We start from the raw sequence: 17950 nt of genomic DNA on the forward strand, positions 1-17950 counted from the left end.
TGTTTGATAGAATACCAAGAAAAACCACTGGATTATTGATTTGCTTACATTTTTAAAGACTGAGAACTGTCATTTTGGTGTATGGCTGCCCCCACTTAGGAGACAATCACAAAAATTAGTTTAAATTTTGAATATTTTTTTGAAGAATCAACTTATAGAAGGTATGTTAGCTTTCTGTCACTAACATGAATACTGAGATAATTAGCTTACAAAGAGAAAAGATTGGTTTAGCCTTTCAGTTTTGGAGGTTCCAGTCCAAGGTCCAGCAGGCCCATGACCTTTAGCCTTATGCTAGCTGGCAGTGTTAGGGAAGCAAAAGAGAACAGGGAAGGGGTCAGGGCCCTGCAGCCCCAGTCAAGGCAACATCCCCAGGCACCTAAGACCTGCAGACCTAAAATCTTAAAGTTGCACAGCACTTCCCAATTATGCAGCTCTGGGAACTAAGGTAAGCCTTTGACATGTGCACCTGTGGGGAATATTTCAGGGATAATTAAAAACTGTCTGATGTGGTGTCATTTACTCCACAGGGCAGATGCATGTATTCCTGGATTGAAGAACAGCCTTGTTGATTCTGGCATAATTTGTGATAACTGAACTTTTGGTCTTAAGTAGGGCCCCAAATAAGCTTTCTTTATTGGCTGTAAAGAGAAGCTCTCATGACTTCTGACAGGACATGTAGACACAACTCTGCCACTTTTAGTCTCTTCTTATTTGCTTAAGAAAATTAGATAATCATGAAACAATGGTGTTCTACTATCCTAGAGGAGAAGGAAGAGGGTGAGACTTGAGAAGTCAAGTCTGCTCATAGGAGGTTAGGAGTTTCTTCTCAAGAAGTAGGTGGGGGAAAGTGTATAGGTGAAGATGAACGTGTACTCCCTGTTTTGGGAAAGATGTTACCGAAAGATGAAAGGCAATACTTTTACATTGGCAGGTTTTAAAAAAAACTATCAAGAAATGAGACATGTCTGTCCATCCCTGATCTTCAGTCCATTTCCTCTATAGTTTAGTATGCATCGAATCTGCCTCTGTGTGTGTGTGTGTGTGGCACTGGGGACTGAACCCAGGGTTTTTGCACCAGGCTCCAAACCAGCTCTTTTTTTGTTTTGTGGCATGGTCTTGCTAAGTCACAAAATTGCCCAGGCTGGGCTCAAACTTGCTATCCTGCCCTAGCCTCCCAGAGTGCTGAGGTTACAGGTATGCACAGATGTGCTCATACTTTGTTTTTGATCAACATTTATCAAATATTTGTCAGATTCAGATCTGGTGGATTTTGGTTGCTGGAAAAACTCAATTGTGTTCACAGGAGAAAAATTCCCCCCAAATTGAATATATTCAAAAGAACTGGTTGTGATAATTGAAAGAAATTTAAAAGGCAAGAAAAGCAGTGGGAAGTGGATGGCTCATGAACGGGGCACCAAATGGAGCTATCGCTCCCATGAGGTGGCACCACAACTTGCTATACCCCGTGGCGGTGCTTGGGGGGAGTGGAAACACATCTGTTCCCGCAGCCCCTGTGCCGCTCAGCGGCATGTCCTCCACACCTGGGCTCGTAGACCAGCCCAGAAAATAAAAGTGTGCCTGATTCTTAGGGAGGTGAAGGCATACAAAAGTAGACTTTTCTTGGTGGTTAACAAAAAAAGTACTACATATGTATGGAATATACATAATAAAGTTTGCTAAGTAATCATTTGTATTTTGGTCAATCACCATAAAAATTACAGCTTCATATTTACAAAAATCCCAAAAAATTCTTTATCAATCTTAACAAGTTTTGGTAAAATCAGCTTAATGTACTTTGGGAATGAGCCAACCTTGGCTACAAAGTAATCTCATTAACTTTGCTGTTGAGGAAGAAACATGCTCAGCACTTAACAAGCATATTGCAGTCCAGTCTAACATGACCTTCTAGTCACTTTGGTCAAGGACACATTTAATTTCTCTCCAACAGCTGAGCCGTAACCCGGTGGCAGGCATGTCTTTCTGTTCGTGTCCCATAACACAATGTGTGGCACCTCTTTCCCATCTTAATGTGCATTTAAGTGTATATATTTTATATTGGCAAATGTGGCAGCTTTATGAATTGTGGAATTTAAAATGGGACATAATTGGGGGCTGGAGGTTTAGCTCAGCGGCATAAGCACCTGCCTTGCAAGCAGGCGGTCGTGAGTTCGATCCCCAGTACCAATAAAAATGAAAAAGACCCCCCCCCCAAAAAAAGGGACATAATACTGCATGTCTCGATGTTACACCACATGATCCTCCCTAATACCAGTCTGCACTGAATGTATGAGTTTCTTTGCTTCCTCTGACCTCTTTCCTGAATTGTTCAAATGGCATTTGTTTCCTTCTGGTTTATCCTCCAACTGCCAATTGCTTTTCATCTGGTCTTTCTGGAGAGGTATTTTAAAACTAATAGATTTCAAAGTGTTTTTCTGATTAGAAGAATTCACTGAAAATATTACAGCTGGCCAAGAAGTGAATCAGTTTGGGACCAAAGTGGAACATTTTGTCTCCACTGTGGACAAACTAGGAACAGATAAAGGATCGAGTCTACAGCAAAAGGGGGATACTGATACGGATAATACAAGAACCTCAATAGTTTAATTCTTCAGCTAACCTCTTTTCAACACTGTTGATAAATAGGGCTTGTTTGGTTTCTTTCTGTTGCCTCAGGACATTAGTGAGTTATCCAGTGGCTGAAGGATGTCAGTAGTAGGCTGGGGAGCCTCTTGGCTCCTTCCTTCCTGTAACCCCCTGGAAGAGTGAAGTGCAGAGCCTGAGGCAGGCTTTCACTGATACAGCTGCTGTTGGGTTCCCTTGGGGACAGAAAGATACTTAGAGGCCATCCTGAGAAGCCATCAATACCACAGATGCAAGCAGAAGCAGTGGCAGACTGGGCAATCTGCCCACAGAACTGTCCTGCGACACGGGCCACTCTGCAGCCCCTCCCCACCCTCAGAGGCTGGATGTGGACAGCCACTCCTTTCCCTGGGCCTGGGCCTGCTAATGTTCCTGCCCAGGAGCTCATACCTGTACCATCTGGAACACATATACCCATTTTCACCTAGATTACTATCCAACCCTTAGGTTGCAACAAAACTTTGAATCTCTCCAGAGGCTTTCTAGATGGCAGCCATTGACACTGAATTCTGCTGTATTCTTAGAGTAGCCTTTGCTCCACCTCCCCGGTACTCACTAAGGCTTGTGACTGCACACAGTGTGTGTTACCTACAGCATTATGGTACTTCTCCACCAGCCTGTGACCTCTGGAAAGGTAGGGAACATTTGGTAGATTTTGTGTAACACCAAATCTTTAGCACTTAGAATGGTGCCTTATGCATGACAATAGCTCAATGTAGACTTGCCATGGGAGGACAGATATGCTGTCTTTTAAAACAAGTGGCCTTGGTAGGCTAGACAGGAGAGTCGCCAAAGGTTTGAGGCCAGCCTGAACTACAAAGTGAGACCCAGTCTCAAAAAAAAAAAAAAAAATCCAAATAAGTATATTGATCTCTTGACTGATGTCTAAACTTCATTGAGAGATAGGAAAGGTTGAAATATGTCTTAGCACAAATACTACAAATAAATGAAAGTTATCTTCATCATTTCCATTTGTAGAGGAGGTGAATGGAGAACCTACATGGGTTTTTAAAAAGCCATTGATTGTGATATGGTCATAATATTTATGCAGCATAAAGGATAGGCATTTAAATTTGTTTTTATGAAATTTATTTCCAAATTGAAGTGGCAGTTATACAAAGTTAACAGAGCTTGTGATAATTTATAGGAATGTTTGCTATGACATGCACATTATGAAGTGTTTTCAACATATACATATTAGATTTCATGCTGAATAAATAATCCCCCCAAATTTTAATTTTTACATAAAAATAGAATATTGCACTGTTTACAAGACCAGTTATTTTGCATATTTTCTCTTTTGATAAATGACAAAATTCAGTCCTTAAAAAAAACTGAGTAGCAACCTATTCTAGTAGGAGACCAAAGTTCTCAGTAAAAAATGGAAACTAGACAATAGCTGCAATTTTGTTTTACACAAAGCAAATCACTTCAACGTGAATAAAAATGATCTCATCTCTGCAATTCCATGGACCTCAGAATTAACCCCTGGCCAGTACAAACCATAATCCAAACGCAGCCAGTGAGGTCCTTAGCATGTGTGTGCAGCTGAGGGTTAGGGACACACATGGCCACTCACCTGCCTAGGTCCCTGTATTCATGGCAGAGACTTTGCAATTATATTTTACAGTTTCTAAGCAGAATGTTGTAGAAAGTGTAGAAGTTATAAAAGTAGTCCTATAAACATTATGTGAATTAAATTTCCATAATAAATGCTCAAGTTATTCTTAGGAATACATATTTTTATCCTGTGGTAACATATTTTCTGAGCCTATTTTACAGTGTTTTCAAAGCCAGTAAAGCAGCACCCCAAGTAAAAATACAGCTGTCACAGCATGGCAGGGATAGACTATTCCAAGATTTTTAGAAATTCTGTCTTTATAGTGTGTAGGTTTGCCATGGAGTACACATGGATTTTTCTAGTGTTCCTAGAATTCTCAGGTGGAATAGGTTAGTAGGAACAGGTAAAATGGTTTCCTACAAGAATTACTCTGTCTTCTCTTTGAAACACAGTAAGCTGTCTCTTTATAATTCTGCTTTGGGGAAAAAATATTACTCCTGCGATGAGATCAAATTGCTGTCTCTCAGCTGTATTATTGATACCTGCACAAATTTCTTGTGTAGTGGAGGCTTTCTATTGCAAATTGGTTAAGCATTTAATGCTCTGTAAATAGAACTGTTATTAGCAGATATTGAAAGATTTATCATTATCTTTAAACCATACTGATTTAACTAAGGCTATCCAACATCTAGTTTCATGGATTTTTAAGTCAAAATTTCATGAAGAAACAGAATGTGTCTGAAGTCAGAGTTATTTGCATTCTTGTTTGTGGTTGTCAAAAAATTCTGGTTCTCCCTTGAGCTAAGAAGGCAACTGGCAAAAACTGCCTAGTGCTTAGATTCATTCATAGTCTTAGTATTCAGATATTCCATAAAATGTTTGGTGCAGAGGCACCTACTGAATAGTTTGCTTCTCAGAGAAAGCAATTACTGAGTCCTGAAAATTCCTTTTATATTTCTTTCTATTTGTGTATGTGTGAGGAGGGTATCTCAGGACAGAGAACTTGAAATATATTTATAGTATCTTATACAAATAATTAGCCAATTTAAATTGTACTGGATCCTTTGGGGGAAAAAAAAACCCAGAAAAGGTTGAGATTTATTTTTTTCTTTAGAATACCTTTGAGGGAAAACTTTAAGACTGTAACTTTAATTTACCATGCAAGACCTGAAGCTTGTTGGTTGGTGCACAATCTTCACTAAGTTAGGACAGAACTTTCCACTTGGACCTAAGTGCCTTTGGAATTTTGTGCAGAAGAGCAGATACTATTATTTGGATGTTCGTTTCGTCATCCGTTTCTTCAGGCTCAGCCTGCTTCACAGGCAAAGTTGACCCCTAAAAATGTGGGTCCCATGCTTTGTAGAACCTAGCCCCTCATGGTCACCCAGCTGCGTAGCTGCTGAGGAAGGAATAGAACATGGGCTGCTTCACACGCTGCTGGTCCTTCCGACACCAGGCAATCACTGTCCCCTCACTGTTGGCTGTGTACAAATGGTGGCCATCACAGGAAAACGTAAGGCTGTAGAAACAAACCTCATGAGTACATTACACTTCTTAAAATTATACTAGCATATTGGTCAGATATAGAAGGTGAAATATTTTCCCTGGAATACAGAGACATAAGTTAAATGGTGGCTACACTCATTGGCTTTGACTTTGTTCCTGAAACATCACCCTGCTGACGAGTTGTGAGGCTTATTTTAACCAGGTGACACAAGATAAAAGTAGGATAAAAGAGCTCAGGGCAATCTGTTTCTTCTTTGCATAGTATATATATTTTTTTTCTTGTTTATGCTTTATTACCTAAAACACAAATGCTCAGGTATAGGAAACTTTAAAAAATAACAATAGTATAATCCTTAAAATTATAATTATTTTACAGATATATTTTATTTTCCTAAAAAAGATTTTTAAAAATCTAGTATTAAAAACAATTTAGAAAAAACACCCCAAAATAGTTTAGCTTCATTAAACTTTAGAGCTAGTACAATGGAAGTAAACTTAGTAAATTAGAATTTGAATGGCTTTACTTCTAAGTTTCTAAGAGTCAAATTGGTTAACCTAGCCAAGGGTAGCTGTTTATCCATCAGCAGTCACCATGATGGTTTTGCAGACTGGGAAGTGAAAAGGCACAGTTGCTGTACTTTCAGAGGCCTCCTGGGCTCACTAAGCAGCCTGCCTGTCCACAGGCTCTGTGCTCCTGCCTCAGACTTGCTCCACAAGACAGGAAATGTGGTCCTCTTGCTCTGGGTCCTGGACACTCTGCTGGTTTTTCCAGATGCCTTCAAGTACACAGTTCTGTAGGTCTGTGTGCTTTAATAGTTCTCCAGCAGAAGTACAATCACAGATCATATTACAAAGAACAAAGGGGGATGACCTTACCTTACAATAGGCTTATTTGATTTGGGAAACGTAATTTCTCGCACAGGCTTTAAGTCCCAGGTGCTCCATAACCTAGAGGGAAAACATTAATCTAATTATGCAAACTAAAACTACCCTCACTGAAAAAACCTACACATTTGTTTATGTGTTAACAGTTACCTGGAAGGAAATACAATAAGCAAATACCAGTGTTATCACTACGAATTTTTTTTATAAGAGTAAATGTGAGAATGAGAAACTTTTGATTTCATATACCTTCATACTGTTAATCTTTTATAGTGAATATAGAATTTTAAATCTGCACCAAAGCTATCTGTATTATTTGGAAATGAAAAAAACAACTGGAGAACTTATATCCAAAAAGGACTTTAAATTTCTAGGTATTAAATATTAATATACCTATATATTAAGAACTAATTTCTGAAAGTGTTATGTTCCTATGATTAAAATCCAAAAAAAGAACCCAGACTTGGCTTACCTTACAATTCCATTTTCTAAGCCTCCAGCAATTACATTGATAGATACTCCCTCAGGCTGGTTGGAGAAAGCCACGGAGCAGATGATCTCTCTGCAGTGGACATGTCCAACGAGGTCCCCATTCACTGTCCACAGTCTAAGGTCACTGCCTCCACCCGCTAAAACACCAAATAGTCCAGAAGATCACCAGGATATACTGACAGCCCAGGAACATGGGCCTCCGATGGCATTCCTGAGGACCATGCTAACAAGTATAGTTATGACATTCTTAGGTAACCATGACCAAAGACTGTTTAAATTACTCCAAGTGAGTCCCATAGAGACTTACATATGTATCTAGAGACACTGACCCAGGAGAATGTAAAAATGTAATGTACAAGGTAAAGTAATCACGAATCTGTGTAATTACCACATTTCAGCTTATGAAATGTCAAATCTTATTTGTGTTGAAAGTACCTGGAATAGAGATGAAAATATCCTATAAACTATCCATAATTCACTTGTGTGACTTTCAAAGAGAAAACAGAAAGTTGTAGTACAAAATACCCGAGTTAAAAACTAATTCTTAACAAAAGAAGAAAACTTATTACTCTTTAGGTCATTTAGGATGGATTTATCAATGCCTTATTAAACTTTGTTTCTGTTTTCAAAGATTACAGAATAGTCTAGTTTTTGGAGGGCAGAAGAGGCAGTAATTGTGTGCCATGCATTAAAAGTGGGTTTCCTGGGGTAATAATGATGTGTACATTCTTTTTTGGGGAGATACTCTGATTAAAAAAGGTTCTGAAGCATGACCACACTTTCGATGACATATTGCATACTCTTTCATTAGGGCTAGTAAAAGTATTTATCAAACAATGAAAATAGTTCATATTTTATAGCAACCCCCACAGGCATTAGAAATGTCAACTATCACAGATGAAAATGACTAGTGTGTTGTAGATTACTCAAAACAGCCCAAAGGCAGACCACCAAATGTCCACAACAGATAAATGGATAAACAAATGCTGTGTGTATATAGATATATATGCACTATTGGAATATTATATTCATCACAAAAGGAAAGAAGTTCTGAAATGTGATACAACATTGATGAACTTTGAAAATACTGCACTACTTAGGGGCTGGGGATTTAGCTCAGTGGCATAAGCACCTGCCTTGCAAGCAGGGAGTCGTGAGTTCAATCCCCGGTACCGATAAAAAGGAAAAAGACAAAAAAAAAAAAAAAAAAAAAAAAAAAAGAAAATACTGCACTAAGTAAAAGAGACACAGAAGGACAAATACTATATGATTCCACTTATATAAACTATCTGGGAGAGGCAGATCCATAGAGATAGAACAGAGAAGTTCCCAAAAGGTAGGAGATAGGGGAGAAGGAATGGAGCATTACTACTTAATGGTCACAAAGCTTTCTTTGGTTGATGGAAAAGTTTCTGAAATAGTGGTGATGGCTACACAACACTGAATGTAACCAATGCCACCAAACTGTGTAGTGAATGGCAAATTTTATGTTAAATGTATTTTCACATGCATCCACTGTTACTAAGACTTCCCACTGTAGATCACTGACAAGAGATGTTACCTAAATATGGCATCAAGATGCAGGAAATTAAATGTGTTAAAGAAATGGAGTTGCAAGCCAAGTCTAGTGGTGCATATTTGTTACGGTAGCACTCTGGGAATGCTAACGCAAGAGGATCAAAGTTTTAAGCACAGCCTGGGCGACTGATACCATGACTCAAAAGAAAAAAAGGATTGGGGATGTAGCTCAGTGTGAAGGCTCTGGTTCAATCCTTAATATTGGAACAACGACAACAAAAAAGACAATGGAATCATCTTTTCTATGAGCAGGCTACGTCTCCTGTTTTCCTTACGAATTTTGTATATGCTCAGTTTATTTTGTAAATAAAGTAACCAGATGAGTACTGGGTCAAATTAGAATAGTTATGAAATCACTGATTCACATCTGTAAAATATATGGATGCAGGGTTGGTCATTGCAACTTGTAGCTTCTGCATGGTTTAATATTTAAAAATGAAAAATATAAATGTGGGTTGGCACTCCTGAAGTGTGATACTAATAACTAAAGAATTATCCTAGCAGCTTACGGCCTAGTGTCTTGGGCTACTGCAACATCAAATAACTACTTGTTTGCCTAAGACTAAACATACCAAAATTACATACTATAGCTCAATTCCAGGTTGCTTTTATGTATAGTTTTACACATCAACTAAAAGTCAAAAACTTCTATTATTCCTATTTACTATCATGGAAATTAAATTGGGAAAACAACTTGCCCTAAATCTTGGAGAATGGTGTTACTTTTATAATGCTGCCCTAATGGAGGGCCAGATCATGCATGTCTCACCTCACTCAAACACGTGTATTCTGATAGAGGGATAGAATGGTTACAAAAATAGAAAACCTATTATAACTTTTCTGTAATTTCATTAATTTCATATCCTGTCACTATAAAGATCACATCTCATGATAAGACCAGAGGAATTATGATCAGGAGGAATAAAATTGACAATGTAACTTTTGAGAAACTGGATATATTATTATATATAATACATATAATTAAATAAATATATATATTTAATTTTGGGCCTAAGGAAACTTAAGACAGTGTCCACTAAAAGGTCACAATTTTTTTTTTTTTTTTTGGTATTGGGGATCAAATTTAACTTGCAACCTCGAGCTTGCTAGGCAGGCACTTATGCTGCTGTGCTAAATCCCCAGCACAAGGTCACAATTTTTGGTAGGTTAAATCTGATTACATTCTTCCCTTCTTAGCACATAAGAAAAATAACAAAATAGTCTGGGTTACTAAACATGCTTGATTCTCTTTAAAAAGTAATTTTAGAAATTATATTCTCTACTTAGTGCTGTTTGTGAATATACATATGTATCAAGAGGCCTTAAAATCTTTGAGAAGCCTTTTTTGTTCAAACTGGAAAATAAAAGTTCTTCCTATTACTTTGTTATACTGTTTGATATCCAGAGACCCCCACATAGCCTACCAGTAAGTTGGTAATAGTGGCAAAAGTAATTTTGTTTTTAGTCCCCATATGACAGGCTGATGGTGATATCACAGATGTAAATCATTACTAGCAACAGGAAAGTAACTCTAAAAAAATTCAGATCCTTCAGGATCAGTCCTAACTTTTAAATACTGCCAAAAAAAAAAGAAAGCAGAGAAATGTATATAAATAAGCATTGTGTTATTTTCCCAGTATCCCTCTGGATGTGACACAGTAAAAGCCAACAATGTACAATCAACAAACTCATCAATTAAAATCAAAGTTAACTGTTTAAGATCTTTTCTCTTAGGTCATTAGGAGATGAAAGTGTTTGCATGACATGATTTTATGACTGGAGGTAAAAGTGGCAAAAATATTTTCAAATCTGAAGTTTTTAATCATAATCAAAGACATTAGTTTTCTCTAATACAAGCATGGATGTTTTGTAAAAACAGTAACAGCAACAACAAAACTCGAAGAGGTACCTGTAACATAAGAAAAAGCAAAATTTTTTTTTTCTTTTTCATCGGTACCAGGGATGGAACTCACGACCGCCTGCTTGCAAGGCAGGTGCTTATGCCACTGAGCTAACTCCCCAGCCCCAGCAAATTTGTTTTTATCCCTGTTCTAGACTCACCTTTGGAATTTATTGTCTTTTGTAAACTAATAAGATGAGGTGCTGGTCACCAGGATTTTAGGACCACTCCCCAGGAGAGGTAGGGCTGGATTGTGCTCTGTCACCTATCACTTCTGTCTTGATTTTTCAATCAGATCTTTAACTGACAAGGCCAGGTTTGCATTCAGGCTGGAGAATATATCCTGGTACCAGGGCTGGTGGACCCCAACACGATAACCATCTTGGTGTGGATAGGGCTCCTGTGCTCAGAACTCTTCACCTGGCTACTCATTTCCATCCTTTACAGTTAATGATAGTAGTAAATACAGGTTGAACATCTGAAATGCTCTGGAAGCAAGCTTTTTGAGAATTTTCATGATACCAGTGGAAAATTCCACACCTGACTTCATGTATGAGGTATATATGACACATAATAAATTTTGTGTTTAGACTTGGGCTCCATCCCCAAGATATCGCATTACATATATACACATATTCCACAATGCAATAAAGATACAAAATTTGAAATACTGTGTTAACAAGCATTTTTAATATTTAACCTATCTGGAGTTTTTCTGTCTTGTGAGTCATTCTCAAAAAGTATTAAACATAGTGGCATGTGGTCATGACAACCCCTAAACCTGCTAACTACAAGTAATGTCAGAATTGAATTGCATTGTTAGATACTCAGTTGGTATCAGAAAATTAGGGAATTTGTTGGTGTTTGGAAAGACACTGTATATTTGGTGTTATAAAAAATATTAAAAGTGCAAGCAAAGGATAGAGGTCTATCCACTGTTGATGTGTTAAAGACATTCTGTACTGAATGAACCAAAAGAAAGCAAACAGTTTTTCAAAGGATCCTTTCTGTTTTAAGATCCTTAGAAACAGAAATTCAAATAGAAAATTCATAAATTTTTCAGCTGTTCTTCATTGCTGAACGAGTCATTTTTTTAAATGAAAGAAAAAACTGACCCTTGATTAGGGGATTATCTTTGTCATGTAATTTTGTTTTTTTCATTTTCTTTTTTGTCTTTTTCGTTTTTATCGGTACCAGGGATCGAACTCACAACTGCTTGCTTGCAAGGCAGAAGCTTATGCCGCTGAGCTAAATCCCCAGGCCTTGTCATGTAATTTTTAAGACGAAGTATGACTACATTTATTGTTCTAGATGACTGCTCTCTCTCAGGAATTAGAAGACAAATATTCCTGGCTGGTTCTCTGCTGAGGCTCTTCACTTAATCGAGTGTGCAGCAGATGTGTTAGAGACCACCGTTTTGGACTAAGCAAGCCAGAACGGAGTCCCTGCTGTCAGGGGGTCACACCAAGTGAACTTGGAAATGGCCCAGTTTTCCAAAGCACAGCCTCACCCCAGGCCGTCTTTCAGAGCTGGCACAGGAAGGTAGGCCCTGCTGCTTTCTTCAGCCTTTTCTGCACATGCAGCCCGTCTCCCTGCTTAGCTCCCAGAAGTACCTTTCTATTCTGTGGACAAGTGCTGCCCAATTTATCTTTGAACTCTATTGAAAATTCCTTCTCCAATAGACGGAAGACCATAAAGTTATAATTAAAAAAGCAGAAGCAAAAAAGGACAGAAAAAAACTCAAAAAATTTAGGTAACAGTAATTTGCTTATGTGTATTCAAATGCAACTTTATATATGTCCAGAAAAGAGCTAAATTATGACAATATTTATTTCTGCATAAGTTGTACTCAATTGAGGAACTCAGCCTTGGACCACATTACATTTTAATATATTTAATTGTTAGGACTGAAGTGCTCAGCTCTGCAAGGACCTGCGAGAAGCCAGACCTAGGAGGTAACCACTGGCCAAATGTGCTGTTGGAAGAGCAGCTCTGTGCTTTGGTTTGGGGTGAGCTCACCTGAATCACACACAGTAGCAATATCACCTGAGGTTTCACTGGCTGAGACAGCTGTGACAGGGCTTTTGTGTCCTGCTAGACTTTGTACATAGCATAACCTGAAAAATAAAATACCTGAATTTGCATTATGAAAATTATATTCTCTTACTTAATTCTTTTCCTCAGTATTGTACTTATTATTCATAGGGCATACATGTTTTCCTATCTGATCTTTTGATCTGAATAATACCTTTAAGGATGGTTAAAATTGTAATTGATTGTTTCAGTCTGTCTTTCTTTCTTTTTTTAGTTTCTTAAGACAGAGTTTTGCCATGTAGTTCAGGCGGGCCTTGAACTCACCATGTAGCCCAGGCTAGCTTTGAACTCACTGTGATCCTCTTGCCTCCCAAGTACTGGGATTACAGGCATGCACCACATGGCCAGCAGTAATAGTATTATTTTAGTGTATATTTCATACAATCTGAATAGCAATATTCAACACAGTAGTGTTGCGGGAGACTTCCATACCTGTTTAAGTCCCACACAATGCAGGTTCCGTCTCTGCTCACACTTATCAGTATACTGTATGGCTTGCAGACAAATAAGCTGGTTATCTCTTCTGTGTGCCCATAGAGATGTACCTGAGTCTCCATTTCTATCTCTGATGGCTGAAATTTAGAAATTAAGGATAAGATAGCAATCTCCACACGAAACATCTTAGTACAGTATCTTGAAAATAAAAATACAAAATGATGCAAACATTCTCATTTGACCATTTTCAATCCTATTCAGTTCAATTTTTCTACAGAATAAAAGAATTTTAAAAAATTTACATTACTCAGTTTCATCAACTAATATTCTTTTCGTTTTTGTCTTTCTTGTTTTGTCTTTGTTCAAAGGCACATATACTTTTTTTATTTTTGGTACTGGGGATTGAACTCATGACCTCGCACCTGCTAGGCAGACGCTTATGCCACTGAGCTAAATTCCCAGCCCTACATACATTTTTTATACTTGTAACACTGCCATTAAATAATTTTCTATTCCATACATTCTCCTGTAAATATTTTCTAATTTTAAGACAAATCACTTAATGATTTTTAACGGTATTATAATTTCTTTATTGTTAGCACACCACAGTTGACTTCAGGCTTTCATTGATTTTTTTGATTTTAAAGAGGATAAAACTAAACATAACAAAACAGAACAAAGTAGACCAGAAGAAAACAATGTAAGTGACACCGATTTCAAAGCAAGATAGTAGTAGGATATCTACCATGGCTACCATGTTTTTTGTTTTCTTCCAAATAGTTGTCCATATCTTCATACACAATGAATTCATACAAAACAAATAGTATTAAACTGATCAGAACAGAGTGATGAAGGCATTTTAGGCCTTCAAAACCAGGCAATAGGAAAATCCAGTAATGCTATTATTCTTTGTTCAGAGTGGTTTTAGCCTGTTTTGTATTGTTTAATTTCAACATACCTGAAGGTATGGATAGCTAATTTGAATGAGAATAAGAGACATTACGGCAGCCATTGTTGACTTTCATTGATTTTTAAGTTGTTTCTATTTTTTCTGTGGGGAGATGTTTAAGACAGGTCTAGGCTGGCCTTGAACTTACTATAGAGCCCAGGCTGGCCTCGAATTAGTGAACTTTTTATCTCAACAGACTTGTGCCACCATACCACGACTAATTATATTTGAGTTACAGATAATGCCATAAATTCTTCATACTATACATATAAAAGTTTTATTCTTTTTCTGAACTCTTTAGCATACATTTTCAGAATTTTATTAGTGGGTCAGTGAATTTATACTTCTTGACAGGATTATTTTTCAAAGGTGTTATACGGACTCCTGATGCTATGGGTGGTGGTGGGCAGTAATGCCACATTACTTGTTAACAGTTATAGACTAAGTGAAGGCTGCAAAATGATACCAGTTGCCCACAAAGAGTTTGACTCCTGTTTTCTTAAGTGGGCTGTTTATTATCACGAACAGTTTAGTATTTTCCCTTCAAAGAATACAGAAACATAAAAATAGTAAGTATAGTAAAGAGCTAAAGTGACCACCCCAATAAATCTTAACATTTTATATTTATCAGTTTATTCTGAAAATAAAGCATTAAGCATTATGTATGTTGTTCTACATATTATTTCCTCTCCTTTGTCAGAAGTTATTACTAGCCTAAATTTTATTTATGTTCTCATGTAAGCTTCTTTACTTCTTACTGTAAATATAAACATATAGTTTCTCATGTTTACAAACTCTCTCTCTCTCTATATATATATATATATGTATATATGTGAAATTTATATCTTCTGCTCTTGCCCATTTTGTTCACTATGATTTTTGAAATATATTTGTATTGGTATATTAGGTATAGCTTATCTGTCTTAACTGCCTATTTTATTCAAACAAATATATATATTCTACACTTAGAGAATCAAAAGATAGGGCAATATGAGGCGTGGAACTGAAGCTGTGTAGCTGTTGCCTGTTAAGCCTGGACATGTGTTCTTCAACTGAATGGCAATGAGACCAGCACCCACATTAGCTTCTAACAAAGCAAGTGTCTCGGTCTGGATCTCTGGGCTTCCTTCATTTAGAAGGCCCCATCTGGCTCTCTGTGACCTCTCCACAGGGCCAGGAGCCTGCAGGGCCTCTAGGGTGTGCCTGGAATCTTTTATGGCCTTGCTTTGGGTACTGGGGTTAAAGGAATTCTCTCCCTATAGGGCTTGACTCCCTTCCTTCTCTGCTTGAGCTCTGCAGCATTTGGATTTGTGATCTAATCTTTGAACATTTTCCAGGTTTTAAATGGCAATCAAGGTTTCTTTAAATATTTCTTTTATTACAACCATTTTTATAACCAAGTGCCAACTTTTTCAAATACTCATTTCCTTAACTGTAATTTTATATACTTGGTTTTATCTATTTGTCACTATATTTAAAAGTTATTTGTAGGAATTCCTGTACTTATGAAACAGAATCCAAGTGCTTTCCCTCTGTCTGCCAGATGATGTGGATCACCATACCTAAGTAAAGTCAGGTCCTGAGGAGCCTGGACAACCCAGAGAATGTCAGTCCAGACTACAACTTCTGTGCAGAAGCTGGTTCCATTCACCTCATCTTCACTCTGTCAGTGAGGGACCAGTGTCTGGAAGAAAGCCTCCTTGGGACTCCCCAGTTTGCACAGTCTCTAGTGCTCATTTCTGTTTTCTCCTATAAGAGGCTGTCTGAGGACAGTGTTAGTGTTCCAGGATTGACAAAAACTCTCGATGGTGAGCTCCTGGGCATACGTGATCCTCCTGCCTCAGCTTCTCTGGTACCTGGGACTACAGGCTATTTTCTATTTATCTTTCTACTGTGGTAGTTTCTTACTAGCTTGTTGGATTTTTGATGATTTTAAGATGAATACATATAAATGTACACTTCTAAAGGCTAGATAAAAACATATTATTGCTTTTACATATCATTGAAGTATAAATACTTTTATTTTTTTGGTACTAGGGATCGAACTCATGACTTTATACTTGCCAGGTAGGGGCTGTGCCCTAAATACATTTTAGAGTCACTGGCCCTAAATACATTTTATAAATACACATCATATGTGTATATTTTATCCAGTCTTAGTTATTTCAGGAAGTTATTCTGAATACCTTTTAAAGGAAGGAAATGTTTCCCCAGAACTTCTTTGTCACGCAAAGAGAGGGTCACAGAGAGGTGTCCTCGAATGCACTCCACTCAGTCACTCCACACACAGTGCTAAATGCCTGCCACTGTGTGCGTTGCTGAGCCAGGAACTCGGATGCAGAATAAGACAGGCTTGCCCTCCAGCCACTCCGTGGCAGTAATGAGTGAAAGCTCTGCTAAAGAGGGTTTCTGCAGACTCTCCATCTCAGATAATTTACATCCTCAGACAAGGAGGGTTGAGGGTGGGATCACAGGAAGTACTGAGTATGGCAACTGGCAGAACTGAATGAGGCAGAGAAAAGGGGGTGCCAGCCAGCATTAGAGGTGAGAATGCAGTGTGCATAAGGACATGGAGGAAAGTGGCACTGCAAAAGGATCAGGTGGGCAGCTCAGAAAAGAAAAGGTGGGAAAGCAGAGTGGTCCGGGACTGGGTTTCTGGTGTGTGGTACCAGCTGCCTGTATTTTGTCCCCAGGCACTGTGAAATACCACACTAAAACAGTTTATCCAGGAGTTAAGGATCTAGTCAGCATTTTAGGAAGATCCCTGAGAGTTTGCAGGAGATATATGGTGGGGTGAGAGGCTGGATCAGGACAGTGAGAAGCCAACCATAGTGGTTAAGTGTGTGGCACACAGAAGGAGCTGCACTGGGGCACTGGACGTGTGTGAAGTTGTCTGACAGAGATTGGACTCATTCTTAGGTTGTGATTCTTTAATCTAAAATTTAAGCTTTAACCCTGGAAAAGTCACTGTCTTTTCAAATTGTCCCTTTTTCCATTCTTTCTTCCTGAGATGAAGCCACACTTTCACTCTCCTCCCTACATACATTCTCCCCCCTCATTACATGTTGCATTTTTTGTAATGTTTTTCAGACAGATCTGCCTTCTCGTTTATTAATTCTGCAACTTTATATTTAACTGGTCTTTACAATGAACTAGTTCTGACATCTTGGGCAAATTTACAAGAATGGTTAGGTCTGTGTTCAGGAGCGTCACTTGAAAATGAGAACACAATAAAACCCACAACCAAGTGTTGTAAAGAAGATTCAATGCTCCAGAATATGTCAGATACAAAGTAAACATTTGATAAACATTAGCTATTATTTTCATTATTTCATTTCCAGAAGTTTTTTTCCACAACTATTTCATTTTTGTTCTGTGAATCATTTTAAATGGAGAAAGTACCTTTGTTTCACTGAATAGATTCATGAGTTGCCTCAGCTTTGAAACTAAATCAAGTCAGTGCTCTCCTTGGCCAGTTACAAGTTTCAGATTGTAGGGCCAGTCCTCCTGTAAAGGTTTAGTCAGTGTTTTCTTGAGGTTTTAGACTACTGTTGTTACCATCAGTGTTGTACGAAATTTGTCAGAAGGAACGTGAGAGTATAGATTTCTACCTTTTAATTTGTGACATGAATAACAGTTATAGGATCAACATAGGGCCTGGATAGGGTACATGATAATTTTATAAACTCTGTACTATATAATGGTTGAAAGCATTAGTGAACTTCTGCTGGCTTCCTTCCTTTCAATATTGCTCCTGAATAAAGTACAACTTTGGGCAAGTTGTATACATAGTCTTCTATCACCATCAACTTTGGGAACATGAATATAAATGTTCATGAACATGAAGATGATATGGCCACTTTACCTGCTCAGTAAAAGAATGGCTCAGGAGAAACTAGTGTAAAATCAGTTA

At 37.9% G+C, this 17950-nt stretch overlaps 1 protein-coding gene across 10 annotated transcripts in view; it reads right to left on the reverse strand.

Annotated features, from left to right (window-relative positions):
• Nucleotides 1-3712: 3712 nt before the first annotated feature.
• The window catches only part of Lyst (lysosomal trafficking regulator), a 233208-nt gene continuing 218970 nt past the window's right edge, over nt 3713-17950 (reverse strand). For 9 of the 10 annotated variants that reach the window (XM_063260084.1, XM_063260090.1, XM_063260089.1 and 6 more), the window contains 5 exons: nt 13086-13225; nt 12579-12676; nt 7062-7218; nt 6584-6655; nt 3713-5720 (listed from right to left, as the gene is read on the reverse strand). In XM_063260084.1, the coding sequence (XP_063116154.1) occupies nt 5582-5720; nt 6584-6655; nt 7062-7218; nt 12579-12676; nt 13086-13225 (606 nt within the window). In that variant the 3' untranslated portion in view covers nt 3713-5581. The remainder of the gene's footprint in view (nt 5721-6583; nt 6656-7061; nt 7219-12578; nt 12677-13085; nt 13226-17950) is intronic. The other variant, XM_063260092.1, reaches the window with a different exon arrangement.

This window comes from Cavia porcellus, unplaced genomic scaffold (assembly GCF_034190915.1).
Source record: "Cavia porcellus strain 051 isolate PalLab524CR breed Dunkin Hartley unplaced genomic scaffold, mCavPor4.1 scaffold_13, whole genome shotgun sequence".
Lineage (NCBI taxonomy): Eukaryota > Metazoa > Chordata > Mammalia > Rodentia > Caviidae > Cavia > Cavia porcellus.